The sequence below is a fragment of the Coenobita brevimanus genome, chromosome 6, assembly GCF_032717465.1.
Source record: "Coenobita brevimanus isolate Jiangsu-jjx chromosome 6, ASM3271746v2, whole genome shotgun sequence".
NCBI lineage: Eukaryota > Metazoa > Arthropoda > Malacostraca > Decapoda > Coenobitidae > Coenobita > Coenobita brevimanus.
Genome location: NC_136959.1, coordinates 65584189 through 65604958, shown reverse-complemented (window position 1 = coordinate 65604958; position 20770 = coordinate 65584189). Strand labels below are relative to the sequence as shown.

Here is a 20770-nt window from a genome sequence, read left to right as displayed (position 1 = left end):
AGGTCGACCTCTGTGGCACTATATTGGATTTTAGGTAATACTGTATATTCTTCGTCTACAAGTGTATGTGTATGCCGTTAGTGAGCAATCATTACTCGTATGTACAGTAGTTCAAGGGACGTCTGTTAAGTGTGGGTTATATACGCAAGCACTGCTCGTTTCTGAGCGACCTCTCCCGCCTGACCTCAACATATTCAGTCATATTCCCAGGATCACCTGTGACCCTTCTAACCTCGTCGTAGTGCATGTGTTTAGTGTGGCATGTTTTTATTCCTTTGAAAATACTTGTGTCAATGGAGGGAACGGCTGTCACATTCGCTATGTAGTTACTAAGCCGAAATGTCATTGCTGTAAAAGCATAAAACACGTATATAACAAAAGGAGGTGCAATAATGTGAGAAAGCAAAACATCAGTCCATTATTAGGCTACTTTTGTCCCAGGAACAACTGATTCAGAAGTGCAGCTTAACCTCAATACACTCAGCTGCTAAGTTTGCTTAAAGTCCATGAATACAGCACACAAGAAATGCCATAGTCGTGGACGGGATACAACTTGAATATGCAGTATAACAATCTATGTTTATTTTTAATGATTAGCAGACTAACGATAAGGTTGTAATGTAGAGCACTGGTCGTAGGAACTGAAGGTTTCTCTCAATTTAGAATCAAAGGATATATATCTTAGTTACATAACGCAAAACAGAAGCATATGTTTAGACTTTAAAAGCAGGCAATTTGCAGTCATCAATAACGTCTTGCAAATAACGATGATGCAACCAGAGTTCTGTAAAGACCACAAATATAAATAATCGTCGTCAGACACATGCAGTTTGTATCCATATTCATGTAACGTGATGTCCTCCAAGTGACAACGTCTTAAGACAACTATAATAAAAAAAAAAATTGTAAAGGTCGAGCGAGTTGGCAGGAAGCATAACATGGCTGGCAACACTGTGGACGCGCAGCTGCCGGATCGATGGCCTTGAAGTTGTTCGAGACGCAGATCGTCCCAGCACATATTATAAGATGCGCTTGAGTTACTCCCTGTGCTTATGTCAAGGTATCAGTGTATTTTAAAGCATATCAGTGGCACGTAGCATTATGCAAGGAACCTGAAAACTCTGTACCCTAGACCTGTCATCCGTATAGTAAAAACAAGGTCCGGAATATGTCGGAACTACACGTTTCGGATTACTAGTTGTGTGGAGACCTCGCGCGCCCAAACAAATCGGTGGTGCCGCTTACAATAATATTCATGTTTTCTATAGCCCTGAGCCATGACCGGAGACTGATGACTGCCTAGCGAGCCCCGAACAACTCCGTAGATAGGATGGACGGAGAAGAAACAGGTAAAATAGTCGGGGTGTTGAATGTGTGGCGTGAGTGATGGAGGTGAGGGGGCATGGCGGGTTTGGTGGTGCCTCTAACACGCTTTGTTTACTTCACTCACCCACTGCTGTCCCTTCTACACTCCTGCCTCACCCTGTCGCCCCTCATGCCCACAGATTTTACCCGTCCGGATGACGTCCCCCAATCACAGGCACACGGGACTGACCCACATTGTTTCGTTGTCACACTGTTGAATGACGAGAACGTCCTCTGCTACTTTCACCTCTCCTGGCCTCAGTATGCGTGTTTTTTCACATTTATAACGCCATTGCAATGCCACACATACAAGATTATCGGTGCTTATTAAATGTGTTCAGTACTTTACCACACGGACACAGATCTTCCACATATCCAACTGGAATGGACCTTTTGCAGGGGATGTTTGTTTCATGGACTGACATACAGTAGATACGGCATTTTTTTAATTTTACCAGTGAAATGCTTAAAATTTTACCAGTGAAATACTTAAAAATTTGATTAATTCTTAACCAGATGGGCATGGCCTTTCTGTACTTTCTATTGAAATGAGTCTTTCACAGATTACTTTTCCTGGATAACCCATAGCTACTGGGTATTAACTTGCCTCTGAAAGTTGTATATAAGGATTTAGACTGTGTAGATATTCTGCCAGTGTCTGCTAGTGTAGATCAGATATTTGTTCTAAGATGTTTAGTGGAGAAGGGAAAGAAAGTGTACAGTATGCTGCCTTCATGGACTTGAAAAAAGCTTATGACAGAATAGATAGGCAAGATATGTGGAAGGCATTAAGAACATATGGAGTGGAGGGGAAATTGTTGAGTGCTGTGAAGAGTATGTACGAAGGAGCTAGGGCTACGGTGCGAGTGGATGGTGAGCTGAGTGAGTTCTTTGATCTCAGTGTGGGACTGAAACAGGGTTGTGTGATGTCTCTATGGCTGTTTAATATATACTGTACATGGATGAGGTTGTAAAGGAGGTGTAAGGTACGTTAGTGGATTTGGGGATGGCTCTAACGAATGAGGGTAAGATGTGGAAGATTCCGGTGTTGCTGTTTGCTGGTGATACAGTATTGTTGAGAAGAATGGGAGTTGCAAGGTTTGGTGAATGAATCTAGGACAGTGTGTAGGAAGAGGAATCTGAAAGTTGATGCAAACAAAAGTAAAGTTATGGTGTTTGAGAGGAATGAAGTCACAGAATGCACAGTGAGATTGGATGGTGAGGATATGGAGAATGTGAGTGCTTTCAAGTACTTGGGTAGTGTGATGAGTAAGGATGAAACTCTTGGGGATGAAGCGCTTGAAAGGGTAAAGCAGGGAAGGAAGGTTGTTGGTTCACAGAAAGCAGTGATGAGAAATAGGGAGGTGAGTATGGAAGTTAAGAAGTCACTACATGATAGTATTGTGATCCCTACCCTGACGTATGGAAGCAAGGCGTGGACCTTGCTAGAAGGGAACAAGTCAAGAGTGAGAGTAGTGGAAATGAGTTACTTGAGAGGAGCATGTGGATGGGGAGACAGATTGACGAATGAAGAAGTGAAGGAATGTTGTGGGGTGGATGTGGTTGAGAAGATTAAGAGAAATACACTGAGGTGGTCTGGACATGTGGAAAGAATGGAGAATAAAAGACTGACTAAGAGGGTGTATGTAGGTGAGGTGGAGGAAGAGGAAGACCGAGGATGAGGTGGAGGAATGGAGTTGAGAGGTATTTGAGGGAGGAGGGAGTGAGTTGGGGGGAGGGTAGTCAAATGGTGGGTGACAGACCAGCTTTTAAGGCATTTTGTCTGGTGCCACCCTTGGCGGGATTAGGGCGTCGGGCTATAGATATAGATAGATAGTCTACTAGTACTGTAGCTGGTCATATCTCACTTTCCCAATGCACATTTTTAGATTTGAAACCTGATGGTCAAAGTTTGGATTAGATTAGTGTGGTTTGGTTAAATTGTTGTTTCCCATAGGTTTGACTCGGTTATTAGTGTTTTCTTTCCTTGCGCACATTTCAGTATGTTTGATGCACTGACACATCCAGGCAGAGTGATGGTTGGTATGTAAGTAGACATAGCCAAGGAGTGTAATTGTATAGAGAAGGTTATCTGGTTGTATTGTCGATGGGAGGGGCACTAGGAGAGAGTAATGGTGAGGCATTGTAGGAGATATCAGTGTAGGCCTTCTTTGTTCCGTTATCCTCTTTGTATTTTAAGTGGGATGATGAAATGGGCAGAATTGGGTCGATGGAGTTTATTGTGGGACAGTTATATGAATAAAAGTTAAGAACTTGGCATGACCTGTGTAGCCTGTGGTTAGAAGCAGTTTGTGCTAGCTACTACTCCCTGTCGCTCTCTGGGAATCTCTTCCGCTCTGTCCTTGTCTAACTGTGTCTGACTAACTTTACTACTTGTGATATCGGACTTATATCCTTTCCGGCTAAAGTGTGTGTGTGTACATTTGTGCATGTATATGTGTCTGTCACGTTTCCGGCACATGGTCAGGGATGTTTGGCATTCTTGATTTGTCTGGGTAAAGGGGATGTGTAGTTGTCTCTTCCTGGAGAACTCAGACATAACTGCCTGTTTTACATATTGTTACCTGTGGCTATATAGTTGTGCCCTACTCCGTGGTTACATATAGTATTGTGTCATATTATGCCAACAGGTTACAGCATGGCTAGTTGGAGAGATCAACCCTAAACACATGGCCATGGGCAACCTGGCCGCTTCCTTTAATACCCCCATATAGGTATACAGTATTTTGTTTTTTCACAGTCATTTCTTGTAGTTGAAATTCAGCATTTACTGAATCTGTCTGTGTTGCATATACAGGTACTGTATACCAAAATTACTTTCCACGAGATTGTGATTTATAACATACAGTAGTTGGAATCTCCATGCCCATTTGGTAATGAATTACCAAGATTGGATGTGTCACACGTACCGCCACTTCAGGAAAATCAGTCAAAAGTTGCAGGTTAATAGGAGTTTGAGGTATAAAAAATTATGATAAAATTTTACCACACAGCCACAGCACTTCTAGCTGTCTTCTTACAATCTCTCAATCTTCAGGAAAGTGTATACAATTTTAGTACAGCACTGTATACGACACACAGTTATCCGTTCAATTTAGATTACAAAGTGTATAGGAAAGACAAGAGTATTCCTATTCATCCATCTGTTGCCAGACGCCATAATCCCGTACGGGGTGGCCATTTGACTCTGAGTTATTTGTTTTACAGGGAGGGGCACTAACCCTCCACAAACCCACTTGACATGTAGGGAGCATGTATTGTTTGGTTATATGGTTACCACCCAATATTGTAAATTGTTTCTTGGTTTACAGGAAACCATTTGGCTTGTCACTCAATGTAAAGCCACCTGTAATGGAAAGAAAAGCAATACCTGGTAAGTAGTGACAGGAAAGATGGGAGAAATAGGAAGAGAGGAGGGCAGGCACAGAAAAAGAATGATAAAGGCTAAGGAAGAAGCAGGCAGGCACAGAAAAAGAATGATAAAGGCTAAGGAAGAAGCAGGCAGGCACAGAAAAAGAATGATAAAGGCTAAGGAAGAAGCAGGCAGGCACAGAAAAAGAATGATAAAGGCTAAGGAGGAAGCAGGCAGCACTACATCAAGTGCATGGATGATGGTCGCCACCACCTACCACTATTCCTATTCATCAGTATTTAAAAAAGCTGCTCGTTTCCTTGCAGTAGCATGTTTACAAACTGGGTTCATTGATCCCTCCAGCTGGATGCATCAGTACATCATTCAAAAGATATAGGAAATCTAGACCTAACCTGTCATAAACCTGACTGAGGGGCTTTGCCCCACAGACTTTGATTTTAACCACCTAGGATTGCCTCGTAACCTGACATTGAAAGCCCCAGAATACCTACCAGGCCAAAAAACAATCTCAATTCTAACTTGCTTATCTTATCCATCCTAAACTAAATAGTCCTATCCTAACTTAAGTTAAATTATTCAAACCCAACAAATCGATAAGGAATTTGAAATTACAGTTCACTGAAAGTAAGACATGTGTTAGGAGAGGGCATCATGGTGAAACTGCAGAAGAGCTCCGATGCATTGAATTTACAGTTGGGGGAGTGGACTTTCTGACCACTACTTGGTGGTGGCCAGAATCAAGATCCAAAAAAGATAGAGAAATAGAAGAAGGGAAGGACTGGAAGAAGGAGTATTTGCAAGGAGAGTTTAAAGGTTACAAGAGGATGAGAAAAAGGCAGAATATAAGAAAGAAGTGGAGGAACGATTGGGCAAATATGAATTGGAGCAGATGGGGGATGTGGAAGGTGTGTGCAGGATATTCACAGAAGAAATATGTGCAGCATGTGATGTGGTGTGTGGGATGAAGAGAAGATGGAGAGGGGGGCAAGGAACAGCGTGGTGGAATGAAGAGAAGATGGAGGGGGGTGCAAGGAACAGCGTGGTGGAATGAAGAGAAGATGGAGGGGGGTGCAAGGAACAGCGTGGTGGAATGAAGAGGTGAAACAGGTTGTGGCACAAGAGAAGAAAGCATGCAATGAATGGATGAGAAATAGGGACGTGGAAGAAGTTGAGAGACGGAAGAGAGAGTTATATGTAGAAAGAAAGAGAGAGGTGAAAAGATTAGTAAGAGAGAGTGGATTAGGAATTTGGAAGGAATTTGAGTGTAAAGTGGAGGGACTGTAAGAAAATGTTCTGGAAAGAGGTGGAGAGAGTAAGACAGGGTGGAAGTGAAGTTAGCAGGGGAGTGAAAGATAAAAATGGTAGGTTACTAGTGGAGAAAGGAGAAAAAGTGAGCAGATGGAGAGAACACTTTAAGGAATTGTTGAACATAGAGGATGGAAGTAATGCGAGTATAAGTGGCTGGGGAATGGCTGGGAGAAGGAGGGAGGTGAGAAGACAGGAAGAAATCAGTAGGATAGAAGTTGTGGAAGCAATGAAGAAAGTTAATTTGGGGAAAGCCCCAGGAATTGATGGAGTGTGTGGTGAAATGTTGAAGCATGGGGGAGAGATAGTAGTAGAATGGATGTGGAAGATGTGCAGATTGGCCTGGGAGGAAGGTAGAGTTCCGGAGGATTGGAAGTCAGGTATAATTATTCCCTTGTACAAAGGAAAAGGGGAAAAAGAAGTGTGTGGTAATCATAGGGGCATTTGCCTTCTTAGTATAATAGGAAAAGTGTATGGAGGATACTTATTGACAGAGTTAGGAAAATAACAGAGGAATTAGTTGGAGAAGAACAGGGAGGCTTTAGGAAGGGAAGAAGTTGTGTAGATCAGATATTCATTCTTAGATCTTTAGTGGAAAAGTTTCTAGAGAAAGGAAAGAAGTTGTATGCGGCTTTCATGGATTTGGAGAAAACATATGACAGGGTGGATAGACAAGGATTGTGGAAAGTATTAAGATGGAGTAGATGGAAAGTTGTTCAATGCTGTGAAGAGTATGTATGGTGGTACTAAGGCTGCAGTGCGTGTGGATGGTGAACTGAGTGAATTTTTCTCTTTGAAGGTTGGGTTGAAACAGGGATGTGTCATGTCTCCATGGTTGTTCAATCAGTATGTGGATGGAGTAATAAAAGAGGTACAAGGTAGGGTAATGGATGTTGGAGTGGCCCTGGTGAGAGAGGGTAGTGTTTGGAAACTCCCTGTACTGTCGTTTGCAGATGATATTTTGTTGTTGAGTGAAGACGAAGGGGAGCTGCAATGCTTGGTGGATGAGTTTGGGAGATTATGTAAGAAACGGAATCTAAAGGTGAATGTAGGGAAGAGCAAAGTGATGGTCTTTGAGAGAGGTGAAGTCAGTGAATGTACAGTGAGGTTGGATGGTGAGGAATTGGAAAATGTGAGTACGTTTAAGTACTTGAGTAGTGTGATGAGTAAGGATGGAGGTTTGGAGAGTTAAGTGCTTGAAAGGGTACAGCAGGGAAGAAAGGTTGCTGGTTCCTTGAGAGCAGTGATAAGAAACAGGGAAGTGAGCATGGAAGTGAAAAAGTTACTACATGACAGTATTGTGATACCAACTCTAATGTATGGAAGTGAAGGTTGGACTTTGTTGGAAGGGCACAAATCAAGAGTGAGAGCAGTGGAAATGAGTTATTTAAGAGGAGCCTGTGGAGTCACATGGAGAGACAGGCTGACAAATGAGGATATAAAGGAGCATTGTGGTGTGGATGTGAATGTGATAGGAAGCGTTAGGAGGAATACACTGAGGTGGTTTGGTCATGTGGAGATGATAGAGGGTGAAAGACTAATGAAGAGAGTGTACGTGAGTGAGGTGGAGGGGGGGAGAGGGAGGGGGAGGCCGAGGATGAGATGGAGGGATGGGGTGGAGAGGTATATGAGAGAGGGGGGTGTGAGTTGGGAGCAGGGCAGTGAAATGGTGGGGGACAGGGTGGCGTGGAGGCGATTTGTTTGTGGCCACCCCGAACGTGATTGAGGCGTCTGGCAATAGATAGATAGATAAATTTCTTCTCAGTAAATTGTAATGTACAGTATTTATAGTTGTGATAGTTTTAAAAAGTTGTGTAATTTTGAAGGTGTCATCTGTTCAACCTTATCAATTTTTCCTGCGAACCATGGCTAGTGACTACCCACCATATCTGACTTTCAGGTTTATTTGGGTCGAAGGTCAATACATCATCATTAATCGCTCATTCAAACGAACCTAACCTAACCTAACTAGGCTAACTGGAATCACATTTATGACGAATGCGTATCAGGTCCAAATTGACCCTCTGCCCTCTTTAGAACACCACCACTGATGTCATCTTTCTTTCTTTCTTTTGCCAGACACCATAATCCTGTACGGGGTGGCCATTTGACTCTGAGTTATTTGTTTTACAGGGAGGGGCACTAACCCTCCACCAACCCACTTGACACGTAGGGAGCACGTATGGTTTGGTTATATGGTTACCACCCAGCGTTGTAAATGGTTTCTTGGCTTACAGGAAACCATTTGGCTTGTCACTCAATGTAAAGCCACCTGTAACGGAAAGAAAAGCAATAAGTTGTGACAGAAAAGATGGGAGAAATAGGAAGAGAGGAGGGCAGGCACAGAAAAAGAATGATAAAGGCTAAGGAAGAAGTAGGCAGCACTACATCAAGTGAGTGGATGATGGTCGCCACCACCTACCACTGATGTCAACATACTAAACTTGGTGCTCTTTAGTACTGTAGCATATGTAAATGTTATTTCCACAGAATTTGGGTGTCATAAATGAATTATACAATTGTGAAAAATAATCCCAGTTATAAAATTTTCATTGTGTGGCCACCCTTTACGGGATTATGGCGTCTGGCAATAGATAGATAGATAGGTAATGGATACTGTCCTGCAGTTTGTCCCCAGACTTTATTATGCTATGGTTATGGTATCTTAGGCCAAAAGTTCCCTACAATACTAGAGTGAATACAGTATGTTTAAAAATATAGTACAGCGTAAAATGTTAGCCTTGCTGGATGATTTAACTAAAATTATAACCTTTATTGAGGTAATGAATGGCCCATTTTTTGGTTTAAATCTGGGAGAACTCTTATGCATATAATCTACAATTGTACATATCAGTAAACCCTAGTCTATTGAAACTTGGTGGTCTGTTTAAAAAGTTGTGAAAATTCATAATTTTCAAGATATAAATAATAAAACCTTGTCAGTTATCCACAGAAACAGTGGCAAATGGTTGCCATTCTTGGTCGGCACTGAGGTTAGTTCAGCCTCAGTGTTAATCCATCGCCAGTTATTTTGTCATAATTAACCTTTCCAAACCTAATCAGAATGACTTGAGATGTATGGCTTTATGGGCCAGATCCAACTGTTGACCTGCGAAGGACATCACTGCCACTGTAAATGTCATAATATTATTGTCCTCAGCATCATAAAACTTTTTCTGCAGAATTAGGGTGTCCTAAATGAATTATGTATGGTAGTTAGTAAACTAAATCTTCATCTGATCGACGTGGTCAAGTTAAGTACTCTTCCCAGGGATTAGTCGCTTGGTAACTCTCTTGAGGATGTTGGTTCTACTGTATACAGTATACTGCCTTCTTGCCTCTTTACACTTGTTCACCCTGAAGATATCTTGAAATACAGACGAAAGCTTGATGCTCCTCTGCCTTTTATTTTCTTGCGAGTTTTCACGACAGAGCCTATATATATATATATATATATATATATATATATATATAATATATACAGTATATATATATATATGTGTGTGTGTGTGTGTGTGTGTGTGTGTGTGTGTGGAGCCTCTGTGGTACAGTGGTAGAGTGTGCGTTTCGTACACGGGTGAACCAGGGTTCGCGCCCTGCCAGGGTAATAAATTTTGGGAGTGTTCACCCGGCCACGTTACTGCATTGGCGGACACAAGGGGTGCTGTGGTTGAACCAGTGTCGCATACTATAAAGTATGCTTGCACCCAATCGGCTTGCGCGGGCTGATTACACTTGGTTCACAGACTACACACACATCCAAAGCTACTCCAACATTACAATTACACTTACAAGCACTTCTCACCCTACATACAATCTCTGCCAGACAACCTAAGCCACTTGGTAGAGATACATTGGCTGTATCGTCCTGACTTCGGTCGGGATAGGCCGGTCCTGCAGTGGATACTCAAATGGCTGATGATGATGATGATGATATATATATATATATATATATCATCATCATCATATATATATATATGTACTGGTGTGTGTGTGTGTGTATATATATATATATATATATATATATATATATATATATATCTATATGCTGTATTTAACTTGTTTCCACCTTGCTGTAATTGACTTTGAATTATGTTCTAGCATCACCCACAGCTGTTTTCATTAATTTCCATTGGTACTACAACATCCTGGGTATATTTTAAATGACTTTGAAGAGGTACAAGTACAGTACTAAAAAACTAGTGTACTTCCTAAATAAACTGATATGAAAATAAACGACGGGGAATCATCCTGATGACGAAAAGTCCCGATGGCGAATTGTCTTGTTATTGTTGTGATGGCGAATTGACTTGATGGCGAAATGTCCCGAAACATTTATATAGACGTAACATTCAGATTATTTGTATAATTCCAAAGTATGTCGATCGTTCACTTAAGGTAATTAGGCATTTATATAAATGCCAATGTCTCATATGTAGCCTTATGCTAAGATGAAGGATTGATCATTAATCAGCTGATTCACGTTTCAATACATTATTATTTTTCATTTAATGCCCATGATTTGATGCCATATTTTACATTTACTATATAAACAGTAAACCACCATCACTTTTATAACTTACATAATTAAAAAACTAGTGTACTTGCTAAATAATCTGATACGTAAATAAATGATGGGGAATCGTCCTGACAGCGAATTGTCCCTAGTCGGCCTCACAGTCACAGGGACTCACAGCCCTCACTCATCAATGTCAGAACTGCCTGGCTGGGCAGGGCTAGCTAATGAGGCTGGACCGGTGGACAAGTGTGTTCGTCCTGACGGCGAATTGTCCCTACTCGGCCTCACAGTCACAGGGACTCACAGCCTTCACTCATCAATGTCAGAACTGCCTGGCTGGGCAGGGCTAGCTAATGAGGCTGGACCGGTGGACAAGTGTGTGTGGTCTAATGCCGACAGTGTGAGGACGTTTTTGTTGCGTTTGCACATTCGCTGTTCACTGAGCCGTGGATGATCCATCATTGTTGCAAATCGTTCCCATTGTATAGTGAGCATTGGGTACTAAAATTTTGACATTGTATAAGCGAAATATCGTACAATGAGGCATTGTATAATGAGGGATTACTGTATATATAACCTTACTTAGTCCATTTGTTATTGAGAAATATGAATGTGAATCATTTATGCAATAGTTACTGTTCTTCATGATTGGCGTCTAATGTAGTACAACCGTGTAATTGATTATTGTTTTTCAGAATGGAAGGCATGATAGACCTTGGAATTTTTCAAGCCAATTAAGATGATCAACATGGACCCTACAAAGGTTTGTGTTTTCCAAGTGTTTGCCCTTAATGGTTAATACTGTATTGGTATTGTATGGTGTAAGATTGGTCAAACTTCATAATGGATATTGTTGCTGGTTTTGTGTTGGCTGCTTGATTAATCTGTTAAAATATGTATAAAGTGTTACAGTCCTTTCTCACTTTTGTTGTGATTCTAATGTGATCTGGTTTTAAAGTACTTGGAGGTTAAATTACCAGTAGATTTTATTGTAAATATACTAGAATTTTTGTAAATTGAGTAGCTACTGTATGCTGTATAGAGCATCAGTGTGATAAATATACAGTATTGCACTACATAAAAATGAAATGTAGTACTGTACTGTACTGAATTGCCTTTGTTTACAGTAAAATATATAGTGTTTGTGTGTATTTATGTATATAACACACACAAGTGTTTTGGGAAAATTTTGATAGTGTTTCTGATATTAACTTTTTTGAAAATATATGGTATTCATTTAGTATATGGTCTGCAGTGTTCCCACATTGTCTGCATAAGTTAAATGCATGAAAAACACATACAGAAATACATCACCTGTTGTAAACCTTGAAGTTTTGGTAGAACAGAAGCAATTGTAGTTTAGTTGGCAGTGAGAAGCATAACACAGGTGTAACAGTAGAGAGCACAATAATAAAGTAGTACCACAGAAATGTGTTGGTAATAGTTTCTTCCTAAAGATAGTTGTCCTGCCTGACCTCAGGTTTTAAAAGTAGCATGTTTTGTTTACAGGTTTAAAAATTCATGTAACTTTCTGGAGATATTACAGTCCAGTAACAGCCACTTGCTGTGTTTCAGCTCCTGTGAGTTTGAAGGTAATGCTTTTGAAGTTGTCAGACAAAATTTGCACAATATATATATATATATATTTATATATTATACATATATAATATATAAATGTGGTAGGTGGGGGTGCTTACCATCCACCCACTGGATGTGGTGCTGCTCTCGGGTGTCTGCCCTTTCCTCTCTATCCTTCTTTCCTTCCATTCTCTTTTGTCTTTCTTTCCTTCATTCTTTCCTTGTCCTTCTGCCTACAGGTGTCTTTACACTCCCTCTTCTGTCTTTCTTTCCTTCATTCTTTCCACTTCCTTCAGCGTGTGGGTGACTCTACACTGAGTGACAAGCCAAATGGTTTCCTGTGCACCAGGAAACAATTTACTACGCTGGATGGTAACCATATAACCAAATTTTGGCGCCTGGTGGTTTAGTTGGTAATCATTGCGCTCCAGTCGGATTGAGCCAGTGAAGGTTTATATCCAAGGGGTGGTTGGGGTTGATTGCTCATGTAATGCCACTCAGGGATGAGTGAGGCTGGTCACTCTCATCTTAAATGTCGGGACCAACTGCCTAGCCCCGGGCTCCTAAGCTCCTCATGGGGCAATTTAAGATTGGATGATGGTTGATGAATATATATATATATATATATATATACATTACATATATAAGGATGTGCAACAAGGTTATGTGATGTCCCCATGGTGGTTCAACATAAATATGGATGGGGTGATGAGAGAAGTGAAAACACGAGTAATGAATAGAGGGATGGCGTTGGTGATGGATGGAATATCTAAAATTTGTTGTATGCTGATGATGCAGGACTGCTTGCAAATACTGGACAAGAACTTGGTAGGCTAGTACAGAGTTTTGCTGATGTCTGTGAGCGTCATACCTTGAGAGTAAATATAGAAAAGAGTAAAGTGATGGTTATTGAGAGAGAAGGTGACTCCCAGTGCGATGTTACAGTGAATGGAGAGAGACTGGAATTGGTGAGAGAGTTCAAGTACTTGGGTACAGTGATAGAAAAGAGAGAGGAAAATGTACAAAAAAAGTTGAAAGCAGAGTGACACAAGGAAGAAAGGTAGCTGGTGCAATGAAGGCCTTGATAAGAAACAGAGGCTTGAGTATTGCAGCTGCATTAGGCTTACATGAAGGAGTGTTAGCCCCAACTTTAACATATGGATGTGAGACTGTGGTGTGTCATGAAAATGAAAAGTCAAGAACAAGAGCAGTGGAGATGGGACTGCTGAGGAATGTATGTGGAGTACAGAGGGAGGATAGGATATGAAATAATGTGATTCGTGAAAGATGTGGAGTGAGGAAGTCTGTGGACACCAGAATCAAAGAAAGTGTACTGAGATGGTATGGTTTTGTGAAGAGATTGGATAACAATAGAGTGGTGAAAAAGGTATAGCTGAGTGAATTTGAAGGAGGGAGGAGGCGAGGTAGGCCAAGAAGGTGGAGAGATATGGTGGATGAGTGTGTGAGGAAGAGAGGTTTGGAAGTTGGTGAGGCTAAGGAACTGACAAGAGATTGAACTGACTGGATGAATGTTGTGAGGAGAAGTGCATGATCAGGGATTTGGCTCCCCTGTTTAACGTGGCAGCGTCCAGATTGACTCTGTCATATACGTTTATGTGAAGCTGCATAATGTGGTGAATGTTTTTGGCGTATCTGATAGAGCTAGGATTCCAGGGGCTTGAATGATGGGTGAATAAATGCATGGCCCATTGGATTGGGCAAATTTGGGCTGTCTGGACATTGCTACTCCTCACCTTGCCCAAGGGTGGGAAAGGAGGTCCGGATGATGATTACATATACTGTATATATTTACGGTGTATATACAGTGGGCCCTCGCATCTGGCCGTTTCACATTTAGCAACAGGTTAGAAACTTTCCACAGCCCCGCATCTGGTGAAGTAGCTTCGCATCCGGTGAAGTAGCTTCGCATCTGGCGGGCGTTTGCCAGGTGAAATTCCATCCGCATCCAGCTCGTCACTTGGTGACCATCTTGTGATGACGCCATTGTGTACGCCGCCACCACACAGACCACAGCTACCACCTTGCCTGACTAGTTTTTGTGCCCATGTTTCGTGTTTGGCAGTGTTCAGCCAGAACTTGTTACATTAGTACAGTGGCAGCCTTTATGTTTAGTATAATTATGATTAACTTCCTTGGGATAAAAGTACAAAAATATGTAAAATAGGGTAACTTTCAGGTGACAAAAGATACCTGTTAATTTTTCCCCATTTAAAGTTTGCCCCAGATCTGGTGGTTTTGCATCTGGCACAATTTTTTTTTTTTTTTTTAGACTACATTACTGTATGCTGGATGTGAGGCCTCACTCTATGTGTGTGTGTGTGTGTGTGTGTGTATGTGTGTATATATATATATATATAAATATAAATGGTTTCGTGTACACCAGGAAACTATTTATATACAGTATTTCCTCATTTTTTGTGGGTTGGATGTTCCGCCAAAAACCTCGCGAAACGTGAAACATCAAAGTTTGAAGTTAAGAATCAATGGGAAAAATAGAGGAGCGTTCTGTTGGGACATGTACCTACCCTATCAGAAAGTACTATAACACCAAACAGGCCCTACCCAAAATTAAAAACGAAGATTGTTTACTACTGCTAAAACAGCATAACACAATAAACATGAACCTGAAAGGACATTAAAACTGTTATAAAGAGCTACAACACCAAAAATCCTCACCAGAAATAAAGTGACGACTGGCTTGAGTGGCAGGTGAAGGTGTGTTGAGAGTGGATGGGCTAGTTCCCGATGTCACTGACCAAGGAAAAACTGCCACCTTTCACCAGATTATTTAATTTTCAACATCAAAGTTGGTCAACTAAACCCTGATCATTTTATGTGCCCTCTTTGTCACTAAAAGGAAGGGAGAAATTATAACAACATTATTTTGCTCTGCTACAAGGAAGAGAGACTGTAATATAGTCAAATAGAATAAAAAATTGATGGGCTGAGTCAGCCGTCTCTGTATTGGGACAGTTATTATTCTTTCCTTCCTTAAATATCGATAAACGGTATTTTACATCCTCATGATTTGTCCATCAAAACAATAATAAATAGTGTTACGAGAAACCTGTAACAATTCTTCGATAAGAAATAGTAGCACAACACGGCTGAAGATCGTATGTTATGATCATAAACAATAACAAACTCACATGTGTCTACTGCCCCGCTGGACCTGCTGTATAAAGATCATGGAGGACCATTGCATAGAAAAATGGACAGTGCCTAGACTGAGCATCGGTACGCGTTGTCTGCTGAGTGTCGGTTGCCAGCTGGGAGCGTCGAAGTGTGGGAAACCAGCGAAGTTTGAAACAACTCAGAAACTTTTTTCTAGCACGAAAACCGAGGCGTCGAAATACGCGGAAATACTGTACTATGCTGGGTGGTAACCATATAACGAACTTATGGCACCTGGTGGTTAGTGGGTAATTAGAGCTGTCCAGTTGGATTGAGCCTGCGAAGATTTATATCCAAGGTGTGGTTTGGGTTTATTGCTCACATAATACCACTTGGGGATGAGTGAGGACCTCCTACAGCCTCGGAAGCCCCTTCCCCTTCCCCCCAGGCCCATCACCACTCACCTTAAAGGTTGGTAAAATCTCAGTTGTGTTAAATGTAGTTACGTTGAAATTTGGGGGGACTTTTTCAAGGCTTGTTTGACATTATTCATTTTTCCCATAAGGTCTGTTGTTTGTCCAGTACGGATTTAGTCCAGTACAGAAGTATTGTCTGACAAAAATACCATACTGGATGCGAGGGTACTGTATATAAATAACCCATAATACCATCAAGAATAAATACAATGAAAGTAATCCCTCAGTTATCCAGACGGCCAGTATCCGGACCATCCATTATTTGGATGCAGTGATCTGACTGTTCAGAGCCATTATTCTTACATTTTTCCATTTTATCTGGACAAAATGCTTGCATCTGGGTGGAAATTATGGCCGCACAAAGATTTTAGCCTGGCTGCCTCCCTCCCCTGCCCCCCCTTTTTATTTTTCATGGTGATTACTTGCCAGTGGTTGATGGGTCTGGTTGACCATGATTATTGCTTGCCTATGATTTATAGGTCTGCTTGACCAGATAGTGTAGAACACCAGGAATATGTGTTGTTCAGTGTACTGTAGTGGCATTTTGCTTTGGCTCTCAAAGTTAGGGTATATACAAAAAGAGGGCAGGGGAGAAGTCTACCGTCCGAATGGAGCCGCTATCTGGACATGCCCTTGGCTCTGTTAAGTCGGATAATCGAGGGATAACTGTATTTTGTGTAAGCAATATATTGTCTGTGTTTATATGTTATAGAAAAAAAAAGTACAATTATGCATTAATTGTGTGATGATGGGATATCAACACCCCTTTGTCATGTGAAAAAAATGTATTGGAAAGTAGAGGGTTTTGGATTTGAGAGTTTATACCATGTTAATAATCTCATCTTTGGCCTTCCAAAATTGATTTTTGCGCAAAACATGTTTGATTCTTAGCAATTATGTGAGCTTTGACAGTAATTTACAGTAAGGTCAGGATGTTGTGCAAGCTATGTTCCAAGAATGTTTACAGAATATAATTTTTTGTTGTGTACTTACATGTAATTCAGTGGAAAAAGTAGGGTTGGGTTCTGTGTGAGGCCGGAGAAAACAGGGTTGCATTCTGTGTGAGGCCAGAGAAAGCAAGAGTTAGGTTCTGTGTGAGGTCAGACAAAGTAAGGTTAGGTTCTGGATGAGTCCAGAGAAAGTTAATGAAGTCATCATAATGAGTTTATGTTCTGATAAAGAACAGCACTTTTACTAAAGAAAGGACTAACTAAAAAAAGACAAGAATCGGGAACACGTGAGTAAATAGCTGATGTAGTGATGCTATCCTGACTCACCACTGATACCATCACAGCATCACGTCACATGTACGGTCCTGCCCTTAAATCAGACTCACCTACTAGCACCTCTGATGATGTTTGCCCTGTTTGATCCCATTAATGCCATAGCAGCATGAAGCAACAGAAGCACTTCATCATTTTTTATGCTGGTCCTGAATTTTCACCTTCTCATCAATGTTGAATGTTGTCCTCCCCCTTTGTTTTTCGTTTTTAAAGATGATTTGATATGTTGATGCTTAGACATCTTGGTTGACTAAATTGTGGTTAGCAAGAGAAAGAGAGCAGCTTGATAAATAATCAAATGATTTCTGGGTCACAAGTACCACACACATGTTGACATGTCATGTGGCAAGCAGAGCTGGCCACAGCAGCACTTCTAGTGAGCAAATATGTTTGCTGCGGTGGTGAATTATAAAATATTTCCTGACAGATTTTGCAGATGTATCAGAAAATATTCGTATTTTTTTTTGGTTTTATGAACTAAGAAGAATATTTATACAAAAAAATTGCTCAATATCCCAGCCTTACTGTACAGTTTAAACTTCATTTGCAGAAATGGCAGCTTCTGTGATCAGTTTGTATCAGTGGATGTGTTAGAATATTACAGACTTTTGTAACATATACTGTACAGTGGTTGTCCCATGTTGTCTAATTGGTCTGATGTCAGGAAGTATGATATATAACACAAATTAAGCGTGATATTTACTTGTTCCCCTACTGCTTGATGAATTATTAAGATTATATGATAAGTTGCCTTAGGATGATAATTGCCATTGGCTTGAGTGCCCTTCCCATGACTTTAATAGTCACAGTGGTTGTAAGGACGTTGGATACAGTTGGTTAGTTTGGGAATAGTCATCATTCCATAGCATCAGAGTTGTTAAGATATATACATGTAGTGTACCAGTAACAGAAGTGATGGTTACTGTAGTGTAGCTGAACATGTGCAAAGTCATGTCCTCATTCCTCCCAAGCAGTTACATGACCATTGCAAGAGATAATTTGTTTTGGGAGATTGTAAAGCAACCCTGGTCCATCTGGTCTAGCAGCCCCATTAACTGCAGGTGAGCAGCCACCTCTGTAGGACTGTCCTACGTGGTGAACTGATGTTCCCATGTGATGGACAGTGTCTCACCACAGCAAGGTACAGGGAAATGTGTGGTTCATGGATGGATGCTGCAATTTCATCTCTACCCAGTTGTCAGGGACACCATAGTAGACCACCCTATTACTTGGCTGTCTATTTACCACCTAGTTTTGTTAATGGTTTCCTGGGTTACAGGAAACCTTTAGGTTGTCACTCAGTGTAGAGTCACCTAAGAGGAGGTAGGCAACACTGCATCAAGTGAGTGGATGATGGTTCCCACCACCTTCCGCAATTTTGGGTGTGTTAATACATTTTAATGACATGCAAATGAACAGCAGTAGAAAATGCAAAAATAATGTTCATCTTTTTTATATTGGCTTTTTTGTTGTACCTTGAATAAATTAGTACTTAAGTCTTTTGAGGTTTGAGGGGAGTGAAATGGCAGTCGATAAGTTTAACTAGGAAGGTTATAATGTTAATGATGTTAGTATATTCAGTATGCCAAGATCAGTTATAATGCAGATATGTTGCTAATTTGTATTCATTAAGTACTTTAATATTACTGCATTTAAAAGAAGGTATTGTATATTTGCATATGGCTTAGTATGTTTTGTTGTCCTTCAGTGCAAACTGTTCATGAACGAATAATTTGAATGTGAGCCCAGTACATTAATGTCACAATAAAATTTCCTTCTTTTCAGATGTGATGCAATGTTCAAGATTAGCTGTTTTGTTGAAAGTTGTATCTTTTTACCTAGAAGTGATATTCTCTGCAGTCACTTGCAGTTGTGTTTTATGTCAAGAGACATTTGAGATTATAGCATTTTTAACAAGGTGAATGTTTTGATCATTGAGCAGCCTTCCACCACGATTATCTGCAGCTCTGTCCAGAGGCAAGTGCCAGAATGTATATGGTTGTGATACCATTGTTTATTGCACTGCTTGATAGTTGCAGTTATATCAGAAGCACTTCACTTATAATCAGGAAGTGAGGTATGAGGAATATGCATGCTGGTGATTGTCCACATAGCAGAAAAAAATGCTATATATGGTAGCTGTATATTCCAAGCACAGTGCAGGTGTTTTTAAAAATTTCCTAAAATGTTATCACCAAAAAGAATTTGCTGTGCTGAGTGATGTGTTCAGTTTAACCTTCAACATCACAAATTGATGTTATTTATAGCATACTGTACTGTACTGTGCACTAATCTGCACATGTATACGGTATTATACTTAATCCCAAGGCTGCAAGATTTTTGTCAGATGGGACATCTGTGATGCATGAGATTTGGGGATTATCATTTTTATTATTATTATTTTTTCAAGAACTTATGAAATATTTACCCCACATAAGTAAAGCAGTCTTTATATCTACAGATAAACTTCAAAAATCTATTTTCCTCAGTTAATGTGTAGTATTGAGTTGGAGACACCTTGTTTATGGCCAGCTAGTGCCCATGCGAGCAGAAAGTAGCCACCACTAACCACCCCATGTCTGGCCTCTCATCATGTATAAACATGTGCACTGTACCATATGGAAGCACTTGAGGGTTTGAAAAATTAAGCTATATTCTGGAAGACATGCCATAGGCTACTGGAAATTCCTTTTGAAAGGCTCATTGCAGCTGAGGGGTTAAGCACCTACATATACCCTTTGTAAATTATTTTTAGCAATGCTGTCCATGATTGATTGGTATGTTAAGTAATTGATGTCAAACAGTTATTCATTTTATGTGCATCGGAGCCATGTCATTAAATTACTCAGCAGTGTAAGTAGCTAGATGGTGGTGCATGACCTTAAGTTACTGTATTCTTATGCATGCAGCTTATGTACAGTATATTCCTAAAGATTATAGTGGAATATGATTTGCAGAATTATTCTTTTCTCTCTCTCCCTCTCTCTCTTAATACAGTGAAGGGACCTCATATGAAGCACATTGAAGGTTGGCACAGGCCAATCTGGAAACCTCATATGAGATCAACTACCTTATAATCAACCTGGCAGAAAACCTTAGTACTGGATATTTGCAAAATCATCATCATCATCGTAAAACTTATATAACTTTTTGCACCATCTGCTCCTGCACTTTGCACCGAACCTCCATTTTCTGTATAAAAAGTGGCACAGCCATCGTACATAACTGGGACACAGTCTTATTATTATTATATTGCCTGTTAATTTGCTTTCTCCATGCCTTTTCACAGGTTATTCCTGTCATTTCTCCTTTTGAAACTAACCCTTTAACCCTTTAACCGCGGGTATTGTTTTGGTCTGACTGTCCTCTCCCGCGGGGGTTTCAGCCAAATGTAAACAAACCTTTAAACCTTAATAACTGCACAGAATAAAGCTAGAGAAAAAAAATAAGGTACCATTAGAAAGTACTAACCTTCAGCTTTCCATTGATGTAGGTTTCATGACTTTGTTGACTTTCACAGGACGGGCAGTGCCGTTAGAAGTGAGGGGTGTAAAATCACTATTTTTCGCTCACACATCATTACCTTCGCTCATACACCATTACCAAATGCCAACCTCATTCTGATAATAATACTATAAACATATATGAACACTGCACATACGATAAACACCCACTCTGTGTTCACTGAGGCAGGTAAAAGGCACTGTAATTACCT

At 40.5% G+C, this 20770-nt stretch overlaps 1 protein-coding gene across 3 annotated transcripts in view; it reads left to right on the top strand.

Annotated features, from left to right (window-relative positions):
- Positions 1 to 1211: 1211 nt before the first annotated feature.
- LOC145400209 (uncharacterized) overlaps positions 1212 to 20770 on the top strand; it is a 37340-nt gene continuing 17781 nt past the window's right edge. The window contains exons 1-3 of one of the 3 annotated variants that reach the window (XR_013897403.1): positions 1212 to 1349; positions 11279 to 11346; positions 18841 to 19968. Coding sequence is in view for 2 of the 3 variants with exons in the window: in XM_080272727.1 (XP_080128853.1) it covers positions 11323 to 11346 (24 nt within the window). In the remaining variant the exon portion in view is untranslated. Of the gene's footprint in view, positions 1350 to 4016; positions 4101 to 11278; positions 11347 to 18840; positions 19969 to 20770 lie in introns of those variants that run through there. The other 2 variants (XM_080272735.1, XM_080272727.1) reach the window with 2 other exon arrangements.